This window comes from Bos indicus x Bos taurus, chromosome 7 (genome assembly GCF_003369695.1).
Source record: "Bos indicus x Bos taurus breed Angus x Brahman F1 hybrid chromosome 7, Bos_hybrid_MaternalHap_v2.0, whole genome shotgun sequence".
In the NCBI taxonomy this organism is placed as follows: domain Eukaryota; kingdom Metazoa; phylum Chordata; class Mammalia; order Artiodactyla; family Bovidae; genus Bos; species Bos indicus x Bos taurus.
In genome coordinates, this window is record NC_040082.1 from 89363402 (window position 1) to 89387516 (window position 24115).

Here is a 24115-nt window from a genome sequence, read left to right on the forward strand (position 1 = left end):
CCTCTTCCCCTCTGTAGAGGAAGAACCAAGAAGTCACTGCGGTTGAGAAGATGCAAAGACATTTTTGTTTTGTAGTCAGAGCATCTTCCATGCTGAGTTTGTTCTGCCCCATCTCATTTCCCTTAGAGGGCTAGAGTCCACGCAGGGTCACACAGCAGGTCCAGGATGGGCTGAGAGGTCTACAGGCCGTTACTGGGTGCCCCCTGGGTGTGGGGAAGGAGACAAATCCATCTCATGGAATCCCCCACATTTGGGGCCACACTGACCTGCTGACCTTCAGCATTTCCAGTGTGAGGGTCTGTGACTTGATTCAATATTTTTTCTTTACTGGCACTCAGCTTCTGTAATTCACAGAATGGATGTTCTCTATCTTTAATCCATGGGGCAGCCTGTGATTTGGGTGGATTTCAGAATCATGCAGTGGGAGGACCGTGAGCTTGCAGAAGGGTCTGTGAATTATGCCGGACAAGGATTCCACAAATCCCAGCCTGTTTCAGGCGGACCAGAAGGGACCAAAGGTACTGAGGAAATGGCCTCCTCACTGCCCAAACCCCTGCTGATTACCAGTTCTTATTCTTCCCTTCATAAGACCCTGGGGCAGCGGGAGGGGTAGTCACCTAGCCAGGCCTTGGCTCCAATCCAGGATTAATTAGGGTGAGGCAAGCAAGACACTCACTTTAGGCACAGAATTTAAGGTGATGCCAACAAAACAAAACAGCCCAGTAATCAAGATAAATAACATTTTTGTTGTTGCTGTTCGTCACTAAGTCGGGTCTGACTCTTTGCAACCCTATGGACTGCAGCACGCCAGGCTTCCCTGTCCTTCACTATCGCCCTGACGTTGCTCAGATTCATGTCCATTGAGTTGGTGATGCTATCTAAACATCTCGTCCTGTCGCTCCCTTCTCCTCCTGCCTTCAATCTTTCCCAGGATCAGGATCTTTTCCAATGAGTCTGCTCTTCCCATCAGGTGGCCAAAGTATTGAAGCTTCGGCTTCAGCAGCAGTCCTTCCAATGAATATTCAGGGTTGATTTCCTTTAGGATTATCTGGTTTGATCTCTTTGTTGTCCAAGGGACTCTCAACAGTCTTTTCCAGCACCACAATTCAAAGGCATCAGTTCTTTGGTGCTCAGCCTTCTTTATGGTCCAACTCTCACATCCATACATGACTACTGGAAAAACCATAGCTTTGACTATAGGCACTTTTGTTGGCAGAGTGATGTCTTAAATAACATTGTAATATAATATTAAAAAAAAACTTATTTGCAGACTGTGGCCCTTGGGCTGGTGGCTATTTTTGTAAATAAAGTTTTGTTGGAATGAGGGCCAGCACAAGGGTGTGAGGAGTGGGGCAGGGTCATGCCAAGGCAGAGTGGATCTTTATTCAAAAGGATGGTATTCTGTCCATTGTGGACTTGGGGCATGAATTGATTCCATTTGTTGATTATTGATCTTTTTAAAAAATTATTTTTATTTTGAAATTTTACTTGGCTGCGTCAGGTCTTGGTTGCAGCACACGGGTCTTCATTGCTTAATGTCGGGTCTTTTCTTGTGGCTCGTGGACTTTCTGGTTGTGATGTTCGTGTTCAGTAGTTTCGGCGTTCAGGCTTAGCTGCCCTGTGGCATGTGGGATCTTAGTTTCCTGACCAGGGATGGAACGTGCATCCCCTGCATTGCAAGGTAGATTCTTAACCACTGAACGACCAGGGAGATCCCTAGACTATTGATCTTGATGACTGAGATCTGGGCACCCCCTTAAATTTTATGCTCAGGGTTACTCACCTCACCCTGGGGTGGGGTAGGGGAAAGCTGGCAGAGGGGCCAGGGTGGAACAAACAGTGACACCCCCGGGGACTTCTCCACTCAGGACAGGCAGGGTTGGGGGGAACTAGTGTCTGGGACCCCCTCAAAAAGGCCCCCCCTTGGAGTGGGTGGGGGGCTTTGTGGTGAAGGAGAGCAGTTGCCTGCTAACATCTGTTCAGCACCCCAACATGCCCAACACCCCGTCGAGCCCCAATGGACAGTCCTCCCCTTCAGCCTAGAAATGGGGAATGCCTGCCTCAGCTCACCCTCAAATGTGACCTCCGTGTGTGTGACCCCCACAGTGGCCCTGTCTGGCTACCCCAGCTCGGGGTCAGGCCCTCTGCAGATCCTAAAGCTGTTCTTCTATTTGAAGAGTATTTTTGGAGCACTGCAGGAGCTGAGGCCAAATTCCCTGCATCCCTGGCATTGCCCAGAGCAGGGTTCTGGATGCCAGATGCTCCCGAATTTTCCATGACTTGGCATTTCTGAGAAAAATGCCTCAGTTTTGGTGGCAGGCAGGGTTACAGTCCCCAAAGGCGTCCATCTCCAGGACCTGTGAACATGTTATGTGGCATGACAGGGGGAAATGAAGGTTGCAGATTAGATGAGGATGGGAGTGACCCTGGATTCCTTGGGGGGTCCTTATAAGAGGGATGGGGAGGGTCAGAGGCAAAGAGAGACGGGAGATGCTGTGTTGCTGGCTGTGAGGATGGAAGACAAGGCTGTGAGCCAGGGATGCGGTGCCTCTAGAAGCTGGAAAAGGCAGGAGCCTCTGGCAGGAACCAACTCCAATCCATTTTAGACTTCTGAGCCCCAGAGCTGTTGAATGACGAATCTCGGTTGTTGTAAGCCATTAAGTTTTGTCACAGCGGCTGTAGGAAGCTCATACAGTTCCCTGCATGAAAGAGGACCACAATCCTCCAGTTTATGGATGTGCACACTGCACAGAGAGGGGGCGTGACTTCCCCCAGGGCACACAGCACTCAGCCGCAGACACCCCTCTGAGGGGCCCCGCCTTGGGTTTCTGGCCACCAACTGGATGAGGCCCCTTCTGTTGTCCTTGGACACCTGAGGAAGGAGTACCCCTCAGCTGCATCCCAAAGATAAGACAGGATTCAGGAAACCCTGGATCTTGTACCTGGTTTGAACCAGGGACTCAGGTGGCCCCTGTGGATGAGGAAACCGAGGCACAGGAGGAGGCAGTCTTTCACCTGCCTTTACTGCAGCACGATAGGGGAGATGAGGCCCCAAGGGAGGGTCCTACGGCCCAGCCTGCCCACTCCTTCCTGACTTCTTGGAAATCAGGCTTGGAGGGGTTGCCCCAGAGTGCCCCCACATTCCCTTTTCTGGTTCTGTCTCCTGCAGGGTAGGAAGGCAGTTTCTTCCCATGTTCAAATGAAGCACCTGAGGTCCTGGGACTGTTCTGTTGGTCCAGTGGCTAAGATTCTGCGCTTCCAATGCAGGGGACCCAGGTTCAATCCCTGGTCAGGGAACTAGATCCCATATGCTGCAACTAAAGGTCTCGCTTGCTGCAATGAAGATGGAAGATCCCGCGTGCTGCCACCAAGACCTGGTGCAGCCCAATAAATAAATATTTTAAAAAAGAAAGAAACCAAGGCCCAGAGAGTGATCCTGGGGTGTGAGAGGCTGCCCTTGGCCATAGTTTCTGCTGGGTGCCCTCAGGCCACCTCCATCCAGAAATATTAATGGCAGAGGCCTCCAGGGCCCAGCAGGGTTTGAGCCCTGACATCAGCCTCTGCTCTCTGCTGTCCCCATCCATCAGGAGCGGGGGGGGCGGGGGGGGGGGGGGGAGGGTCTCTTCAGCCCCAGGGCAGGAAGCCACCAGCTCCAGAGTCACAATGGGGAGGGCCTAAGTCTGCACCTCCTTTCTTCCTTTCCTCCCAGCCGCTTGGCTCTTCCCCTGGATCCAGCTCAGGGCAGGAGTTTCCTTGGACAGCTTGGTCTCACTGGCCCCTCTCAGCACCCTACTTATTATCCCTGGCTGGAGACTCTGGGTAGGCTTGACCCTCCCTTTGCCCATCTGTAAAATGGGGTTATAATCTTCCCTCATAACTCAGTCAGTAAAGAATCTGCCTGCAAGGCAGGAGACCCAGGTTTGATTCTTGGGTTGGGAAGATTCCCTGGAGAAGGAAATGGCAACCCACTCCAGTATTCTTGCCTGGAGAATCCCATGGACAGAGGAGCTTGGCAGGCTAGAGTCCATGGGGTTGCAAGAGTCAGCCACGACTTAGCTACTAAATCACCACCACCAAAATGGGGTCAGAGCAGTACCCAGCTCACAGGGGAGTGAACACAGGCAGCGCTGGAAACTGCATGAACACTCCTGAAGTGTGACCTCCAACCTCATCACACGGTTCATTCTCCACAAACGCCCTGTTACTCAGGGTCAGCTTTGGTGCTGAAGCTAGGCAGCTCCCCCAGGGACCCCAGAAACCCCTACTTCCTTTCCCTGCTCTTCCCATAAAAAGAAAGCTCCGAAGTTTGCTATTAAATTGGTTTCATCTTTATTGGATTCCAACCAAATACAGCAGGGTAAGGGTGGGAGGGGACAAGGCATGTTGGTTCATGTTGGGGTGGGGGCAGGCAGAGGGGGGCTGGGAGATCCCGATAACACTGACGTTCTATGAGTCCTAACACTGTCCTAACACTGTCGAGAACATACTCCCTCTCGTCATGATGATGCTAAAGGCACTTGGATGTCGTTTTTTGAGGGACCCTCAGGGTTGTCATGGCAACCAAGGTCAGGCAGATGCTAAGGGAAAAAAAAAACTAGTCCATTCTGTTCGACTCTGTATGGGGCTGCTGGACACCCCATTCGGCTCTCCCCACATCCTGCCATGAACGGGGTTGGAGTGGGGGTCCCCACCTGGACTGGCTGTGGTCAATAGCCTGCCACTCTGTCCTGTTGGCCCACAAACACAATGTGGGGCAGGACCAGGGCCTCCTAATGTTTCTAGCCCAGGAAGAGTGGCCAGTGTCCATTCCCAAGTTCTGTCTGAATCCTTTGCTCAAAATTGCCAGGGTAGACACTTTTTTCCTCTGGCTTGTCTCAGAAAGACCTTGAGGAATCCAGAAAACAGGTCAATCATCAAGCTTGTCCATGGGCCTGGCCTCTATGTATGGAGGAATAGGTTTGGCCATCAGACTGATTTTATAGACGTGGACATCAATGGCCTTCAGTTGCCAAGCAAGATTACACAGCTGGGTGAAAACAGAGCCTTCTTACAAGGTCCGTGAGAATACTGTCTAACCTGGTCAGTAGCCAAGCTCCTCTCTGGCTGAGGTCTGGCCCCACAACACTTCCTGTGCCCCTTCCCCCCAACTGTTTGTCTGGCCGAGGTAGAAAGAGTGGGGGCAAGGACCAGGCTAGGGGAGGCAGGGTCATGTATGGCTCCTGTTTGGCATCTGAATGCTTATGCAAAACCTCAGCTCCTGCTGCACATCTCCAGTGACAGGGAACTCACTACCTGTAGAGCAACAGGGCAATGACCTTGGGGCAATGACCTTCTTTCACCTGAGCGACAGTCTTCCTGTGACTCTCCACTCACTGGCCCTAGAACTGCCCCAGTGTTGCAGAGACAAAGGTGCCTCTGTCATCTCCTAATGTCCCAGGTTTGGACTTCCTTGTGGCTTGAACCTCTGTTCCATCCTTGCTCGCTGTCACTGCCCCCACAGTGCACATGACAAAGACCCTCAGAACCATCCAGAGACACTTGTCTCCTTCCCAAGGTGAGCAGTGGTCATCAGGGCAGGGGTGGTGCAGACTCAGGACTGAAGGTCACGCCATCTGGCCTGCTGGAAAGGGACATACTGGAAGCAATGCTCCTGGACCAGGGGCCAGGACAGCTGTCCCTCCGGGGTGGCGAGGGCACAGGAAGCAAGCAGCAGCTGAGGGATGGTGGGAGGAACTGGAGGAATGGCTTCTCCTAGCTGGCAGCCCGTCTTGCGGGGCTGGCAGGTCCTGGTGGGAGGGAGTCTGGGTACAGGGACTTGGGCCAGCAGGTCAGGGGCCATCCTGTGTGCTGGACCCCTTCAGGGTGAGCCTGACCAGCAAGACCTTAGCTCAGCACCTGAGGTCTGCATCAAGTGGCCAGCTGAGAGGGAGCCAGGGAACGTCTGGGTGTGAGCAGAAACAGGTCTCAGGTGTGAGCTGCCTGGCCGAGGTGGGAACTGGTCTCTACCAAGAGCCCAAAGCGCCCGTGGTGATCTCGGGGCACCTGCTTAGTGTCAGCTGGGTATGAGGGGGGTGTGTGTGTTCCCCTCTGGATCTGTGCATCGTGGTTGTATGTCCTGGGTGTAAGTATGTGCTCTGGTGTAGTTGGAGGCGGGTATCCAGGTGTGAACGGAGTGGGCTCTCTCATGCTCTGACCCGGAGGCGGGACTGCCTTCCCTGGGATCCCAGGTGTAGACCATCTCCACCAGGTGTGAGTTGTTTTGTGTTGAGGACCCTGGATCTCTGAGCTCCCATCCCACCCTCTCCCAGCTGAGCAACCACACCAGGGGCAGGAAGACAGGGTGACACCCTTAGAAAAAAACGCTTGAGAAACTCTGCAAAAGACGCATCCTGATGAAAAAACAGTTCTGTGGTTGGGTCCCTACAAAAAAACGGGGAAGTTCTGCCAGGAGTCGGCTCGCGGCCGCCCCCTATGGGAGATGCATAGGTGGTCTTCAGATGGGCCAGCCGCCATCCGGTGAGGGCTCGGACGGAGACGGAGACGCTGCTTCCGGCGCAGGCGCAGCGGCTGGGGCCGCGGGCGGTGGGCCCTGAGGCCTCTCATATCATCTTCATGTTGAACTTGCGGGCGCCCCCCTGGCCCGCCGCGGCGGCGGGCCCGTCCACCTTGCGGAAAGAGTACTCCACCGAGAAGTTGTTCTTGTGCTGCCCGCGGCCGCGGCTCCACACAAAGAGCAGCAGGAAGCAGAAGAGGACGACACCCAGGAAGGTGATGCAGCCCATGGCGGTGGACACCAGGATAGTGGTGAGGTCGAGCGGGAAGCGCGCGGCCACCTGCGTGTCGTTGCGGCCCTCGCCCGGGGTCCGGTTGACGGCCGGCTCGGGCTGCACGCTCAGGGTGGCGAAGTAGGTGTCGTTGCCGCCCGCGTTGCTGGCCACGCACGTGTAGGTGCCGCTGTCCCCCGGCCGTGCGTCCCGGATGTGCAGCGTGCCGCCCGGCAGCACGCGCGCCCGGCCGGCGCTGGCGGCGGTTACCGTGCGGTGGCGCGGGGTCACCCATGCTACGGTGGGCGCCGGCTCGCCCTCGGCGCGGCACTGGAAGCGCACGTCGGCGCCCGCGGCCGCTGTGATGCGCTGCAGCCGCCGCTCGCGGATCTTGGGCTTGCGGCACACGAAGTACTCGAAGAGCGCCGAGTCTGGCAGGCTGCGCAGCGCGTCGCCGCGGACCTCGGCTGGGGTGGCGCAGGCCGGCGGGCGGCCGTCGAAGTTGAGGGTCTTGCGGCGTTGCACGACCCACAGCAGGCGGCAGTCGCAGGCCAGCGGGTTCCCGTCCACGCGCAGCGTCTCCAGCGTGTTGACTGAGTGGAAGGTGCTCTCCTCTAGCGTGGACAGCAGGTTGTTGGAGAGGTTGAGCAGGCGAATCTGCCGCAGCCCCAGGAAGGCCTGCGGCTCCACCACGGCCAACAGGGCCCCAGCCAGGTGCAGCTCACGCAGGCGCACCAGGTCGCGGAAGGACCCGCGTGGCACCGTGCTGATGGGGTTGTGCGACAGGTTGAGGCAGGTGAGGTGAGCCTGGTGGCGCAGGGCGGCGGAGGGCACGGCGGTGATGTTGGTGTGTGTGACGGACAGCGAGGTCAAGTTGAGCCCCCTCAGGCTGCCGGCGGCCACCTCCTCCAGCAGCGGCCAGTTGTCGATCTCCAAGTGCAGCAGGCCGGGGAGCCGCTGGAAGTTCTGGTCCTCCAGGGCGGCGATGGCCAGGTGGCGCAGCCGCAGGGCGCCCAGGCCCCGCAAGTGGCCCAGCGACTCGCCTGACAGTGCTGTCAGGTTGCAGCGCTCCAGGGTGAGCTCCTCCAGCGCCAGCAGCCCGGCGAAGGCTCGGCGCGAGATGAACACCAGGTCGTTGTCGCCGACCTCCAGCCGGCGGAGGCTGCGCAGATCCTGGAAGGTGTAGTCCAGGAGGATGACCAGCTTGTTCTCGCTCAGGTCCAGCAGCGTGAGGTTGTCCAGGCGTGTGAAGACGCCGGGCGGGATGAGCTTGAGCAGGTTACCGCGGAGGCGCAGCACACGCAGTCGCGGCAGGTTGGCGAAGGCACCCGGCTCCACGTGCGCGATCACGTTCTCGCTCAGGTCCAGCTCCTCCAGTAGCGGCAGGGCGGCCAGGTCTCCTGGGTTCAGGCAGCGGATGCGGTTGCGGCTGAGCTCCAGCAAGCGCGTCTCGGCCGGGATGCCGTCGGGCACCGCAGTCAACCGGCGCCGGGGACAGGCTACCGCGCGCGTCTGCGCCGTACACTCGCAGCGGGCCGGGCAGCCCCCTGCGGGGGGCAGGGCCGCGGGCAGGAGCAGGAACTGCAGGCTTAGCACCCACAGCCAGCAGGTCATGGTGCGGAGCCTGGGCCTAGGGCCACGCCACCATCCTCGTGGGCACCTGTGGGCGGGGTCAGCATTAGTACCCGTACTCCAGGCTTGTCCTATCCCATCCTACCAGTGTGCTCAGGAAGCAATTGTCCACCGTGGGACCCGGAATCCCACTGCTGGGCATCTACCCAAGGGCTGTGAGGGGATCAGCCTGGGTGGATGCTCAGGGTGGACAGAGGGGTAACTTCAGATCAGGACAGGTGACATTTGTGCTGAGACCCTGTACAGGGTTCATTTGTGTTCTCCCTAAAAGAACCACGGCTTCCCAGATGGCACTAGTGGTAGACAGTCTGCCTGCCAATGCAGGAGACATAAGAGATGTGGATTCAGTCCCTGGGTCAAGATCCCCTGGAGCAGGAAATGGCTACCCACTCCAGTATTCCTGCCTGGAGAATCACATGGAGAGAGGAGCCTGGCAGGCTACAGTCTATGAGGTTGCAAAGAGTTGGTCATGACTGAGCACACACAGACACACACATACACAATACATGTAGAAGTCCCCTGATTCATTGTAAGGGGCCTCCTTTGAAAATAGGTTCTTTGCAGATGTGATGAATTGAGATGAATTTATATTGGATTCAGTTGGCCCTGAATCAAATGACTGATGTCCTTGTAACAAAATGGCAGTCTGGATGTGCACAGAGATGCACACAGAAGGAATAAGGCTGTGTGAAGACAGAGGCAGAGGCTGGAGGGATGTGTCTATATAAGTCGAGGATGGCTGGGGTTCCCAGAAGCTGGGAGAGGCATGAAGGACCCTCCCTTGGAGCCGTTAGAGGGAGATGGCCCTACAACACCTGAATTTCAGACTCGTGGCCTCCAGAAGCTGGAGCGCATAGACTTCTGTTGTTTTAAGTCACTCAGTCTGTAGTACTTTGTTTTGGCCACAGGAAGCTCATGCAGACCCATAGGAGGACAAGGAAAGGGCCATGGGTGTTAGGGAAAGATGGTTCCAGGCTGGAGGAATGGCCAGTGCAAAGGCCCTGAGGCAGCAGGAGCAAGTGGAGTGAGTGGGGGGTGGGGAACCAGGAGATGCACTGGAGGGGCTACAGAGGCCGATGATGTGACCGGGAAGGACCAGAGGAACAGATGCCAATTGCCTGGGCCTCTGCATCTGTGCCTTCCGAGTTGCTCCATCTCTCCAGGCAGCCAGCTGGCCCTCCATCCCCCATCTCCCCCATGCTCTGCTGGGCTGCAGCCCAGATCCCAGGGCCAAGGTGGGTAGGGGTGGGGAAGGAGCAGCCAGATGGCAGCTGGAGGGAGCTGCTCTGTTGGCCGGGCAGCTATTTTCAGCATCTGAGCAGCTGAAGCCCCCGGGCTTCCCCTGACTGCCCCCCACCAGCACATCCCTACTGCCTCTTTCCTCACTGTTCCCACAGGCCTGACCCAGCAAGGACCTGGGCTCTAGATCCTCACCTGTGAGGTCAGCTCCTGCCTGCCTGGACCCTTTGGAGAATTTTAGGTGAAAACGAACAGACACAGAGCCCGGAGTAACTGTTGGCTTAATGCTAGAGGCGAATCATACGTCACCAGGAAGAGAGTTTGTATTTTGCAGGTGTCATCAAATTAAGATGAGGTCATGCCAGAGTAGGGTGGGCCCTGATCCAACCACGGGTGTCCTTATGAAAGGGGGAAATTTGGATGCAGACATGCAGGAATGATGGCCATGTGACGACGGAGGCAGAGATTGGAGTGATGCATTTATAAGCCAAGAGACACCAGGGTTGCCAGAAAGCACCAGAAGCTGCAAGAAACAAGGGAGGATCCACCCCTCGAGTCTGCACAGCCCTGCTGACACCTTGACTTTGAATGTCTGGCCTCTAGAACAGAGAGAGTAACTTTCTGTTGTTTAAGCCACCCTATTTGTGGTCTTTCATTATGGCAGCTACTGGATACTAATACAAGACCTTAACAAGTAGCCACATATCCATAAAAAAAAACCACACGAGAGCAGAGTGGCATCAACAAGGAGGTTTGCTGCAGCGTCGTTTGGAAAACCAAAAAACTGGAACTAACCTAGATATCCATCTACAGGGGATTCAGGAAATAAATTGTGGTCCATGCCTGCTGTGAAACACAGGGATACTTTTATGTACCAATGAAGAAAGACAGTGGAGGTGCATGTATACGGGGGGAATAAAACTCCTAGAACTAAGCTCAGTGTCCATCAGTGGGTGCTCAGTCACATCCAGCTCTTTGCAACCCCATGGACTATAGCCATCCAGGCTCCTCTGCCCATGGAATTTTTTAGGCAAGAATATTGGAGTGGGTTGCCATTTTGTACTCCAGGGGATCTTCCTGATCCAGGGATTGAATCCTCGTCTCTCACCTCCTGTATTGGTAGGCAGATTCTTTCCCACTACTACCACCTGGGAAGCCGGTTCATCAAGAGGGCATTGGTTAAATAAGCTAGGGTCTGTGCCTGCTGTGGAATCAAGGAGATTCATGTGTACTTAGTAGAGAAAGAAAGCCGAGATTTACTTATATGGAGGAAAAATGGAACTAACCTAGGCGCCCATCAATAGGGGATCAAAGAAGCCATAAAGCATGGTTATTGTGGAATGCTGGGAGATTTGAATGCACCCACAAGGAAAGATGGCTGAGTTGTAGTTCCAAAAGAGGCTGGAGGAATCGAGGTTGCCAAACAATCACAGACAGCACAAGCCTATTCATCAGGAAGTAAAATCAAACACCAAACTCAATTCTTGATTTGGGTGGGCACATAAACACTTGTGCAGGTGCTCCCGAAATGCCCGGGGATTCACACACTGTATGAACACCACTGTGAGTGGCAGGGATGGAGTTGCAGTCATGGAGAGGATGGTCACACCATGAGGAAACCAAGGCACCCCTGGTCTCCAGGAGGTCATGGGTCTTAGCTCTCTAACCCTGGTTGGGGAACCCAGTGGAGAGGCGGACAGAGGGAGTGAGAAGCATCTGGTTCCGCTTTCCCACTGCAACTGTCCTTAATCCCAACCCTCGAATTGCAGGGAACACAATCCTTCCCTGAGGCAAGCTGCCTTCCCAGGCTGTCTTTCTAGGTCATTCTCTTCCATGTTGTTACCCTGGACAGCAAGCAGAGGGGCCATGTCCCACGAGGGGACAAGACAGAAACAATGGTCCCCTATTCATCCATCTCTTTCTACCTTAAACTGGCTCTGCAGTCACTCCTAGGTTGGGCCACTCCCCATGGTCAAAGGGTTACTGTCTGTCACCCAGGGATAGGGGACAACTCCTCAGTGGTCTGCTTCGGAGCAGCCAGGCCCCGCCAGCTCTGACCCCAGAAGGAAATGACTGGTGTCATTCAGTGCCCCAAACAGACTCCTCGTGGGGGTGGGGGGCAGAGCGGCCTGCTGTTTTCTTTCTGCAGGAGAGAACTCACACCCCTGTCCCCTCCCCTCCTCCTCTCCCTCTCCTCACTCTGCTCCAGATGCACAGGCCTGCTCGCTGCTTCTCCAGCACACCTGGTGAGATCCTGCCCAGGGCCTTTGCACATGTTAGGCAATACCCAGACCACCATCCCTACAAGGCTCGCTCCCTGACTTTATTTGGATCTGGCCTTCAATGTCACTTCCTTGGTGACTTTTAGTACTCAAGTACCCTCCCAGTCTCTCTTATATGCCACTTAAACCGCTGTTCAAAGCTGGTCATTGTCTTCATCCACATGGCAAACACCGTAGCAGCCACTGCTCTGGGCCATCTGAATGGGTCCATTTAAGTCCCACAGCATCCTCGCTGGGAGGGGGAAGCCCCACTGTCACCCTCATTTTACAGATGGGAACACCAAGGCACAAAGCAACTTAAGTCACCAGCTCAGGTACACATAGGGCTTCCCAGGTGGCAGCAGTGGTAAAGAATCTGCCAGTGCAGGAGATACAAGAGAGGTGGGTTGGACTCCTGGGTTGAAAAGATCTGGAGAAGGAAATGGCAACCCACTTCAGTATTCTTGCCTGGGAAACCCCATGGACAGAGGAACCAGGCAGGCTGTAGCCCATGGGGTTGCAGAGAGTTACACATGTCTTAGCACAGGTTCACATAGCACGTCGGAGGTGGCAGGGGTTAGTCTCAGGGAGAGGTTGGTGGTGCTCAATCCTGTAACACTCTCTCTCTCTCTCTTCTTTAAACAGGCAGGAGAGAGTCTTGGCAGTTCATCCGGCTAGGATTCAAAACACAGCGCTGTTTTCACTGGACCTGCAATGCTCGTTTCCTCTCATTCATCGATTCCATCCACCTGTCAGTCAACAAACGTCTACTGTGCCAGGCATCTTCCAAGTGCTGGGGACACAGAGTGCCTGAGACAAACAGGTCAGCTTTCTGGGAGCCGACAGATAATAAAAGAGGTAAATACAGGCTCTTCTACCTCCGGCGGCCATAAATGAAGAGGAATAAATCAGGAAGATGACAGCAGGGTGTCGAGGGGATTGTAATCATTATCATCAATTTACTGAGGAAAGATGGTGTGCAAAGAGTTAGGGAGGGAGAGAGGGGGCCTAGCAGATGGGGGGCAGCAGGACCGGGCCAATCAGCCCAGGAGGCTGGGAGCAGGCACTGTAGAGAGAGGAAGGTGGACTTTCTATCTACAAACTTAAAAAATATTAAAAAAAATTTTTTTTAAGTTTTTATTTATTTGGTTGTGCCAAGTCTTACTTGCAGTATGTGGGATTTAGTTGCCTGACCAGGGATCAAGCCCAAGTGCCCTGCATTGGGAGCACAGAGTCCTAACCACTGGACCACGAGGCAAGTCCCCCCACCAAATTTTTTAAGTTGGAAAGAATTTTAAAAAATAGTTGTTGCAGAGGCAGCTAAGAACCATGTCAGGAAGGAAGTACTCAATTCGAGAGGTCAGGAAAGCTAGGGCACAGCCACTGTGATACAGTTTCTTGGAAAGGCCTGCGGAGACCTCGGTTCTGATGCGCTGTGTGACCTCCAATGAAAAACACGCCCTCTGTGAACCTCGCCTGCCAAAGGCAGCGAAACCTCGGTGTCCTCAGAGCTCTCGTGCTGTAATTGCTCCCAGGATGAGAGGACAGCTGGTCCTTTGGTGCCCAGCAGGGGCCACTCCAGCTGTGACCTAGTTTGTGAACTCCAGCCTCTCCCAACCCAGGGCGGGCCTGTCATCTTCTCTGCAGGGGGTGGGCGGACTCGCAACTGGGCTGGAGCTTCTGATGCCTCCCCAACTAGGGTTCTGGCCCCTCCATGGTGGGAAGGAATCCTGGGACCTTAACTGCCTCCAGTAGCTGTGTTCACTCATGTTCCTGGATGTTGGGGGGCTGGGAAGTGGGAGAGCTCGGGGGAGGACTGAGGGTGATGGAACTGAGTTGAGATGCCCAAATGCCCTGCATCCCTGCCGCTCTCAGATAATCAAGGGCCGGGTACCCTGAGCAAGTGAGTCACCCTCTCTGGGCCTGTTTCCTCGCCTGGAGGCCTGGGCCTTGCAATGGGGTTAGAAGGCCAGGTTCCCAGACCCTGAGTAGGGTGCTCACGCTCAGTCATGTCTGACTCTTTGCGACCCCGTGACTGCAGCCCTCCAGGCTCCTCTGTCCATGGGGTTATCCCAGGCAAGAATACTGGAGTGGGTTCCCATTCCCTTCTCCAGGGGATCTTCCTGACCCAGGGATCAAACCCGAATCTCCTGCATTGGCAGGTGGATTCTTTACCGCTGAGCCACCGGGGAAGCCCCCAATTAGGCTGGGAGGCTAATTCTAGTCCCACTTCTAAGTTTTCAGGGCATCAGGTCTACTTCCTGAAAGGCGGTGAGAACACCAGCTGTGGATGGTGGTGGGAAGGGCAGGCCGGGCAGGGAGGACAGGGTGGGCAAAGGCTGTGGAGTGGGGGCCGTGCTGGATGGCAAAGTGAGGCTGTGTGGACAGGCTGCTGTTGAGTCCACACTTTCTCTGCTCCTTCCCTCCTCTGTGAGTCCGTGGCCTTGGGGGAGGTGACCCCACAGGGCTGTCAAGGTCCCCACCTGCCCTCTAGACCCTCCATTTCCCTCCAGGGACCCGCCTCCCACCTGGGGCCTCGCCTCCCGTCTGCTCAGGACTAGACACCATCTGTTCACTGATGACTCCCAGTCCTGTGTCTCTTCTGAGCTCCAGCCCCAGGGACTGGAGCCACATCCCTGACATTACCCGGAGGCCCTGCAGCATCCCAACTTCAGCCTCCCCTGGCAGCTCCTTGCTCACACCCCCGGCCAATCCATCACCAGGTGCAGTCAGCTTCACCTCCAAATATATCCCAGATCCACCTTGTTCTGCAGCTCTGCCACAGCCAGGCCCCCGCCTGCCAGCATGGGCTCCAGCTCACTCCCCAGCATTCAGCAGACACCCTGCCTTCTCAGGTTTCAGTGTTCCTGCCTGCAGAATGGACTGGAGTTGTGTGAGGGTCTCTTGACCCTGCTGACCTTTGGGGCCAGGTCATTCTCTGTGTGTGTAGGGGGGCTGTCCTGGGTGCTGTAGGGTGTGGAGCAGCCTCCTGGCCCCCACTCCCTTGACACCAGGAGCCCCCCAGTCGTGACAACCACAGATGTCTCCAGACATCACCCATGTCCCCTGGGGGCAGGATCACCCAGGTAAGATCCATGTTGTAGAACGTGCTAGACACAGAGCAGGCATCCAGTTGATGCCCCAGGAAGAAACAGGCTGATTATCTGTTTGTGTTATCAGTGAGGAAGCAGAGGCCTGGGGAGGGGAAGTGACTCACCCAAGAGGAGAGAAGTACGTGTGAGATTCGAACCCAAGGCTCCATACCCTCTTCTCCCGTGGCTCTCTCGGGGTCAGGGCGAGGGAACCCCCACCTCCGTGGAGCCCTGACTTCTGCCAGCTCTGCAGACCCAGGAGCTGCCCTGTGTCAGCCGGCCAGAACTGAGACGCCCCAGAGCTGCCTAAGAGCATGGCTCCCTCCTCCTATGTTATGGAGGCTTCGGGGTCAGTGAACACATGACCTGTGGCCAGGGGTGGAGAAGGCCCTGGGTCCAGCCTGGCCCTTCCTGGGTCCCCTGCCTCCATGTGGCTGCCAATGCCAGAAAAACTCCTTGCCACATGATTGAACACTGCTCATGCTGAGCATGGTGTAGACCAGACCCCCTGAATACTCAGACCCCCATGCAGAGCCAGGGCCCCCCACCCTCATTTTCCAGACTTGGGATCCAGAGCCTGGGGGTCGGTGGCTGAGAACCTACCCATCTCCTTCCCCAGCAAGGGGCAGGTCCCATGGGGGCAGGGCTCTACCAGCCACAGTCCAAACCTCTATCTGTCCCTCTAAACCCCAGCAGGCCAAGCATGGGCGCTGGGGGCACAGCAGCACCCCAGCTTTCCTCGGCACTTTTTTTTTTTCCTATTTCAAGTGTTCAGTGGTTTTTTGGTGTGTTCACAAGTATGTGTAGTCATTACCACTACCTAATTCCAGAACATTCCATCCCCCAAAAGAAGCCCTGTCCCCATCAGCAGTCACTCCCTCCCAGCCCCTGACAATAGGAACCCACTCTCTGTGTCTGTGGATCTGCCTGCTCTGCACGTTTCCCATCAGTGGAATCACACCCTGTGTGTCCTTCCATGTCTGCTTCTCTCACTGAGCATCATGTGGGGCAGGCAAGCAGGCAAGAGATGCAAACACATCCGTGAAGTATATCGTTTGGGAGAAGCAGGGGTCTGCTATGGTCTGATGCTTTGTCCAGCATGGCTGGAAAGGTGTGTCTGAGTTGAGTCTTGAGTGGGGGTGGGTGGGCAGCAGTGAGCCAGGAGGAAGGCTGGGAGATGGTGTTCTGGGTGGAGGGGCCCGCCAGGGTGAAGGCCCTGAGGTGGGGGGGAAGGGCTGGTGCTGGGAGGACAGAAATGGGGAGTGACTGGAGGCTGAGGGCACATCTGAGTTTGGGGCTGGGAGTTGGGGTTGGCAAGGGTGGAACCATGCAGGGTGCTGAACCCACAGTGAGGTGTAGGGACTTGATTCAGAGAGTGATGGTGAGCTGTGGGGGAGGTTTGAGAAGGAACATGATGGAGCTGAGTTGGCATCTGAAGATGCATCTGGGTTTGTGTGTTCTGGGCCTGTCACCCTACATCACATGAACCTGGACAGTCACCCTCCTGGACAGCGCTATCCTGGGGGTAGGGACCACGTCAGTTCCTTCTCTACCCCCCACCACCAGCATGCACAGAGCTGGGTGCTCCGTGGGCCAATGAGGGAAGCAGAGAGATTTCAGCAACAGGACGAGATCTCCAGGGTCCCCACGGGAGCCTACCCCTGACTACCTTGGAAGAGACTTGTAAAGCGCTGAACCTCAGCTTCCTGTTCTGCAAAAGGGACTCAGGTGACCAACAACCGCCCTCCAGGCACTGACTGAGTAGCAGGTGAGAACTCATAGAGAGAGGGTACTTTATAACCTGGGGTCTTCGGAAAAGTCTCCACTGGGTGCTGGCTGGGGTCAGGTGCCCTGAGTCCCAGGCCTTGTTCTGCTCTCAGCCATTCATTCCACATGCATTTAATGGGCACCTTCTGTGTACCATGCACTGTTCTAGTTCTTAAGGGAAACAGCTTTGAAAAATACAGACAGAATCCCTGCCAGTCATCCATAGATGATAAAGAGAAGAAAGAGTACCGGAGGCCACGTGTGGATGGTGCAACAGAGAATAACAAGGAGGTGGGGCCTGTGGTCGGCCAAAGAACGGCCCCTCCAAAGATGCCCACAGCCTGAGCCGTGGAACCTACAAATGTTACTTTATGTGGCAAAGAGGGATGAAATTAAGGATGTTGATCGGTTCACCCTGAGGTGGGGACAATTGTGGATTCCCAGGGGGCCCAGTGTCATCACAGTGTCCTTATAAGAGGAAGGCGGGAGGGTCAGAGGCACAGAGATATGGGAGAGGTTGGGCTGCTGACTGTGAGGATGGAGGCAGGGGCCATGAGCCAGGGATGAGGCGCCTCTAGAAGCTGGAAAAGACAGGAGCCGGTGCTTCCCAGGAGCCTCTGGAGGGACCAGCCCTGCCCACGCCTGGGTTTAGCTGTGTGAGGCCCGAGCTGGACTCCTGATCTGCAGGATTGTGAGAGAATCAATGTGTGTGGTTTGAGCACTAGGTTTGTGGCAGTCTGTGGCAGCACCCCTGGGAGCCCTGCGCAGGGTCTTTGCAGATTTGAAGAGGAGGTGGGCGGAGGCCTCTGTGGAGCTGTACGCCCGCTCTGGGGGCTGGGAGGGGGAGGGGGCCCTGCTCCCCGCAGTATCTGCCATCAGTATCAGCAGCAGTGCAGGAAGCTATCTGGGGGAGGAACTCAAAATCTGTCCGTCCAGGGCAACAGACAGACAGAGACCCTCCTCTCCAGAGCCCCCAGCAGGCTTAACCCAAATTTATCATGAAGTTCTTAACCCAGGCGGTGGGGTGGTGGCTGGGGTTGCCGGGGCCCCACCTCAGGATCAGAGGCAGCCCAACTCCTCCCTGCCCCACCCCACGGAGAGAGCTTTGCCCCCACAGACACATGGGACAAGTCGTCCCGTTCCCTCCCAGGCTGGGGGATGCTGAACACTGCTTTGGGTGAGATTGAGCCAAGCCCCCTGAAGGAAGCAGCTAAACCCATAGGAGGACAGGGAGGGGGGTGAATAGATGCAGCTGCAGCTGGCCCCTCTGTCCCCTCCACCTCCCCCACCACAACTGGGGCCAGAGGGACCCAGGGCAGTGTTGTTTGGTGGGCCCTCAAAGTGTTCCCTGTTCAGGCTTCCAGATGGACTTGGGAGGTGGGGCCCGGCCCCAAGCAGCACGCAGCCCTCTGAGGCCCGTTTTTGGGGACATACTGCCGACCCCTTCAGGACTGGTGTATCCTTCGTCCTAGATCTGGCCCTTCCGGGACTTTCATCCACGACAATTCATTAAGTTCTAATTAGTCTCTGTCAGCCATTAGTCCCTTTTAACCCTTCAGGGGACTGGGGGGCCTCCCGACCCACTTTCCTTGACCGCCTTTGGCAGGTGAGGCCTCTAGAACCACATTTTGAATGTCTACCATCTACCACAGCCACATAGCCACTCAGCCCAGCCCAGTCCCAAAGGTGGTAACAGTGAAGCCCACTTGGAGAAAACAAGACTGAGGGTCAGAGTGGTCCCCAGTTCACCTGGCAGCACTCAGCTTGAGAGTCAACATTTGAACCCTGGTCCAATGCCAGCTGCCTTTCACTGAATCCCAGAGCCCTATTGGAAGGTCCTTTTCAGAGGCCCAGGATTGGCACATGGTAGTGGGCAGCTCGCCATGGGCCTACCTGGAGCGAGCTTTGCTTAGAGAGTTCTCTGAGAGGCTCTCCACCTGGTGAGTAGGTGATGACTCAGGGGCACCCGGGAATGACAGCCTTGTGGGAAGAGAAATCAAGCTGACACCAGAGACCTGCTTTATATTCCCACTCAGCAAGGTACCTTCGGATCCTGGGCGTCCTGTGGGGGTGGCTGGGAGCAGCCACCCCCATTCTACAGATGAACACACTGAGGCCGAGCTGCTGTGTTAACAGTGGGGATGATCATGGCTGCCCTGCCATCACACAATATCTGGCTTGTGGCAGCCCCATGCTGGGGGCTTAACGCACCTGCATTTCTTACACCCTGCGTTGATGTCCATCTCAAAACTGGAGCTCACAGAAGGGCTGTCTTTTGTCAGAAGTCACCAGTGAGGATGGGAAACAGAGAGGCAGGCTGAGGAAGTCTGGCTTTAGCCCTTTCGAGCCCTCATCTCATGGTGGATGGCCCCTTCCCACCCCATGCCATCCAGGTAGGAGGAGGAGGAGTCGCACCTGTGGGGGAAGCCTACGGGGTCTTCCAACTCAGATCCTGTCTCAGATGGCTGCCACTCTGGCTCAGAGAGGGAATGGAGCAAGGCAAGACACTCACAGCCCGACGGCTCAAGACCTCTCCCTACCTGCCTGCACCTGGCTTCCACCAACCTCACCCACAGAGACCCCATGTCCTCTGCCTCTGGGTACTCACACACCACAGCCTTCCCAGCCTCCACACCTCCTCCAGGGAGCCCTCCTGTGTTGCTCCAGGTTTTAGAGCCCTACTCTCCCTGAAGGTCCTCCCCCCACCCCGATCAAACCCCAGATGGTCCCTCTGTCTGCTGCCATGCTGCCGCAGACACCCCCTCCCCACACCCCCGCCAGAAGCAAGAGGTTCTCAACCATTTCTGTACAAGCGTGGATTCACCGGGGACTGCTTGTTAACAATGCAGGCTCCTGGGCACAAACCCCAGAAGTCCTTATTCCTCAGAACTGGGGGGCTGGGGTGCCTGTACTGTTAGTGCCTGGGGCACGTGGTCTGGAAAATAAGGACCAGGTCTTTTCCTGCACTGGGATCAAGGCACAAGGTGCGGCCCTCCCCAACTTGTTGAATGGGGCTCAGTGGCCTCCCAGGCCAGGCCCTGGGAGGCACCTATGCCAAGCTTCAGGGGACAGAGAGAAGCCCCCACCCCACCCTTGCTGCTGACTGGACACAGGCCCGCGGGGCAGGGGGCCTGGCCCTGTGCTCCCAAATCCTCCCACCTGGCTGGACTGTCCCCAGCCCAGCGATGCAGCAGGTCCTGGTGTCAACGCCTCCTGCGCCTTCTTGGCGCAGCCCCCCAGGGTGGACCAGACTTCGCCGGAAGGGAGGGCGGAAAGGCTCCGGACCCGACCGTCCCCGGTTCCCAGACCCAGCCAGTGCCCCATCCTAACCCCCTTTGGAGGGGAGCGCATGCCTCCAGGCGTCCCCACTGTCTCCAGAGAGACGATCACCAGGCTCCTTGCTCCTCGGCGCCCCGGGAAGGGACAGGGGGACCTCAGCATGGCGACTGGCCCCCCAAAGTTTCCAGGGGGAGCGCTGGGGGCCTGGTGAGGAGCAACGCACCCGGGAGAGGCGCTCAGGAAGAGTGGCCCCCCAGGCGAGGATGGGGGCCGCGCGTGGGGGCTATGGCGCGCAGGTGGTGCGGGGTCACCGGGCCCTGCGCGGACACTCACCTGGGCGGCTCTGCCGTAGACACGGCGCGGGCTACGGCGCGGGGGCCGCCCGGAGCCGACAGGAGCCGCCGCCACCGCCGCCTCCCGGGTCCGCCGTGCGCGCCCCCACCGGCGCGTGCCCGCCGCCGCCCTCCTCGGCTCGCGGGACTGCGCTCCGCCGTGCGCGCGGCCCGCCGGCTGGGGTGCGCGGCGCCCCAACCGCAGGTGTGCGGGGCTGCAGGAAGCGAGGACACGTGCGCGCAGGTGCCGGGACGCGCGCCAGGGCGGCGGGCGGGGGCAGGGCGTCCAGGCTCTGGCAGCGTGTGCTGCCCGGTGCACACCCGCCTGCGGACCCGGGCCTTTGTGGACCTGCAGAGGCTGCGGTGCGGGAAGCGCACGGCTCCCCATCTGCGCTTGTCTGGCATCTGCCCCTCCTCGCTGCCCCGACTCCGGGTCTCCAGCACCTGACACCTGGACCCCTGCCCCAGCCTCTTCCGCTCCTGCCAGCCCTCCAGGCCCATTCCCCATACAGGTCGCAGAGGCTGCTTAACCACTGGCCTCTGGAATTGACTATGGCTCCCTATTGAACCTGGATTCATGTCTTAACGTGGTGTATGTTTCTGGATTTTCGGTACCCGTGCCTTCCTCCCGCCGCCCCACTCGTGCCTCACTCCTTCCCCGGAAGGTCCCCTTGCTCCTCTTTGAACACACCAAGAGGGCCCTGCCGGGCTCAGGGCCTTTCCCCTTACTGTTCCCTCTGCCTTTCCCTGCATCCTTCTTGGCCAGTGTGTAATTACTCGTGTTTATGCAGCAGCCTGCTCAGTGGATGTTAGTGGAAAGAATGACTCTCACTTTTACATACTGTGATGTATGTAGTTTCCTGCTTCCCTGGTACTGGGCCTGCCCGGGGTCGGCCCCATTTAGGGAGCTCATGCTGTGGAGTCTGGGGTGGGAGGTAGATGGTACTCCAGTGTGGGGGGCGCAGGGGCAGAGGACGGGGGCACCTCCCAACCTCCCCAACCATCATGCTAAGACATAATCAGTAGCAAGATTACTGAATGCTCACTATATGCTGGGCTCTTCTTTTTTCTTTTTAATGTTTATTTTGTGTTTATTTGGCTGCACTGGGTCTTAGTTGTAGCACGTGGGATCTAGTTCCCTGGCCAGGAATCGAACCAGGGCCTCCTGCATCAGGAGTGTGGAGTCTTAGCCACTGGACCACCAGGGAAGTCCCTGGGCTCTGTTCTTAACATGAGCCCTCTGGTGTTTGCTGCAGCCCCACCCGTTACAGGTGGAGGCTGATTATACCCATTTCACAAATCAGCAAGTTGAGGCTCAAAGATGCCATCTTTCCCAAGCGAGGGGCTCAAGGTGGGCCTGGCTGCTCCAGGAGGCTAGGTGTGTAACCTTGCAAGATCCCACCCCCAGCCCTTCCCACCCTCTGTGCTCTCTCCTAGCTGCTCCCATGGTGGCTTGGCATCAACTCAGCCACCTGTGACTCAAGCAGGCTCCGTTCCCAGACTGTCGCATTGGCCTGAGGCCCAGAAACTGCATCGCGGGAGGCTGCAGGCCAGGTACCCAAGGGACAAGAGGACGGATCCTTTCCTGGCCTGCAGAGATCCAAGAGGAGGACGTGGGGTCCCCTCCCTGGTGGTTCTCCATCCCCATGGGCAGCCCAGCCCCCACAGAGGAATCACTGCTGTAGAGGCTGTGTAATCTTGGGGCAGTCACTTTCCCTCTCTGAGCTTCTGTCTCCTGTGAAATGAGGTTCTGGTAATTGCCACCCAGGGCTCTTAGAGGAAAGTGTTTATTGAGCACCTACTGTGTACCAGGTCAAGTGCCAGAAGGAGGAGATGCAGCAGGGGGCTCGCCATGGTCCTGGGGGAGCAGACCAGTGAGACAGTCACGAAAGAGTGTGGTGGGAAACTCAGCAGAGAGCCGGTACCCAATCTAGGGTGGGAGTCAGTCATGCTCTTCCAAGGAAGGGGCTCTTGAGATGAGTCCTGCAGGGGTGAGGGGTAACTGATGTGGTGGCCAAGATTGGAACCCACTTCCAAGCTGTGGAACTGTGGGAGACTCCCCTCCAGCCTCAGTTTCCACATCTGTAAAATGGAGACTCAAACTGTATACCCATCTTCTAGGATTGAAAGGACTCCACTCCACAGGGGAAAACCAGGGCTCTCAGTGGCCCTGCCCAGCTCTCATTCATTGCTCCAGAAGCCTAGCTGAAGGTCAGGATGAGGCCCTGGACGCTGCCCACCTCAGGACCTTTGCATGGCTCTTCCCTCCACGGCAGCACCTTTCTCCCAGCCACCATCCCGTCTCACCCCTTCCTGACTCATGTCTCCACCCCTTGCCTCCTCTGTCCCCTCCCTGCCTCCTCGGCACTCTCCCCACTTAAGACACCATGTAATTTACTGATTTATCCTGTTAATCATGGGCTTTTCCTTCTTTTCTGCTGTGGAATGGCTCCAGTAGACACAGAGTAGGTGTCCAGTAAATGCTGGCTGAATAAACAAATGGTCCAGTGATGCTGAGGGCTATAGGTTTTGCCCCTGGAAGTGGGGGTTCTGGGGGGGTCTGAGTGGGGAAGTGTCTGTTGCTGCCTGAAACCACTGTCTTATCATCTCTCCATTCTTGGTCAGTGTCAGCCTGGTCCGTATACTGAGAGGGAGCCCGGGAGCATGTAGTAGACCCTCAGTGACCGGCAAGAATGTGCACATTGGCATTGCTGTTCTATTGCATTTAGCAGGGACACGGAGGTGGGCTTAGCCACTGAATGGCCTCTCTGGACCCAGCATCCCCAGCGGGATGCTGCCATGGGGGCAGAGGTGGGTGTGGGAACGGGGTGTAGCTAAGGATTCCAGCCTCCCAGGTGGTGGGGTGGCAGTACCTCGTTGCCAAGGTTACGAACACCTGTGATGGGGATGTTGCCATGGAGACAGACCCCTGGGAGGAGAAGGCGGTTCCAGATGGGGGAGCTGTAGGTTGGGCAGGGGGTCTGGAGGTGGCTGCCAGCCCCAGGGGCTTCCCTAGCACCCCGTGTACCCCCCAGCTGTGGGTGCAGCAGGGCCCTGACTCTCCCCGTCCTGTGTCCTCGTACCTGGGAAAGCCCGCAGGACCCCTTAGGCAGCAGTAATGATTTCTAAGATTAAAGGCCTTCTCTTCTTTCCTTTCTCTGGTGAGATGTATAGGACTGGCAGTCGGGGCCAGGGGAAGCAGGGGTCACATGGCCTGGGAAGCTCAGCTGTGACCTCGGACAAGTGGCTTTCCCACTGTATTGGGAGTGGAATCCTGGGTTTCTGGGAGACAAGAGTGCAGAAGGATTGAGGCCCTGGACTCCAGACCCCAGGGGCTACCCCAGGTAGGTTCCTGCTGGGACCTCTAGGAGGTTGACACGGGCCTGTGCTGTTTACGGGTCTACCCGACCCACAATAAACAGTGGTGTTATTTACTGAGTCAACGTTTCCTCGGGCTGTGCGTGGGGATGCTCCCACTGAACAAAGGGGCCCAAAGCCAGCAGGACAAGCTCTCAGAGTTGCAGAGGGTGGGAACGGCCCAACAGCAGAGAGCCCAGTGAAGGCACAGGCTGGAGGGCTTCCCAGACATGGCACTGGGGCTTCTGCAGCTTTTCTGTGTGGCCACACAGGGGCCTCAAACTGACACTAATTCCTGAGTAAGGTGGGCCCTCGGTGGCAGCCCCCAAGTCCCAAGTAAGCGTAGGTCCCTGATACGGTTATGATAAACAGTCTCCTCAGGGCCTCCTTGC

General features: G+C 56.8%; 1 protein-coding gene, 1 long non-coding RNA gene and 1 other non-coding gene across 3 annotated transcripts; 1 reads left to right on the forward strand and 2 right to left on the reverse strand.

The window, feature by feature from the left end:
* Positions 1–4312: 4312 nt before the first annotated feature.
* On the reverse strand, positions 4313–20482 carry LINGO3 (leucine rich repeat and Ig domain containing 3). The gene is made up of 2 exons (XM_027547130.1): positions 20368–20482; positions 4313–8424 (listed from the first exon to the last, which is right to left on the reverse strand). Exon 2 carries the CDS (start codon positions 8376–8378, stop codon positions 6600–6602), a length of 1779 nt encoding a protein of 592 aa, XP_027402931.1. The 5' UTR covers positions 8379–8424; positions 20368–20482; the 3' UTR covers positions 4313–6599.
* LOC113895669 lies at positions 6681–13027 on the forward strand. The gene is made up of 2 exons (XR_003511910.1): positions 6681–6768; positions 12542–13027. It is a non-coding gene; the product is annotated as an uncharacterized LOC113895669 (long non-coding RNA).
* Positions 20483–21501: 1019 nt separating the features above from the next.
* On the reverse strand, positions 21502–21574 carry TRNAR-CCU. Its single transcript has one exon. It is a non-coding gene; the product is annotated as a tRNA-Arg (tRNA).
* Between the last annotated feature and the right edge of the window lie 2541 nt (positions 21575–24115).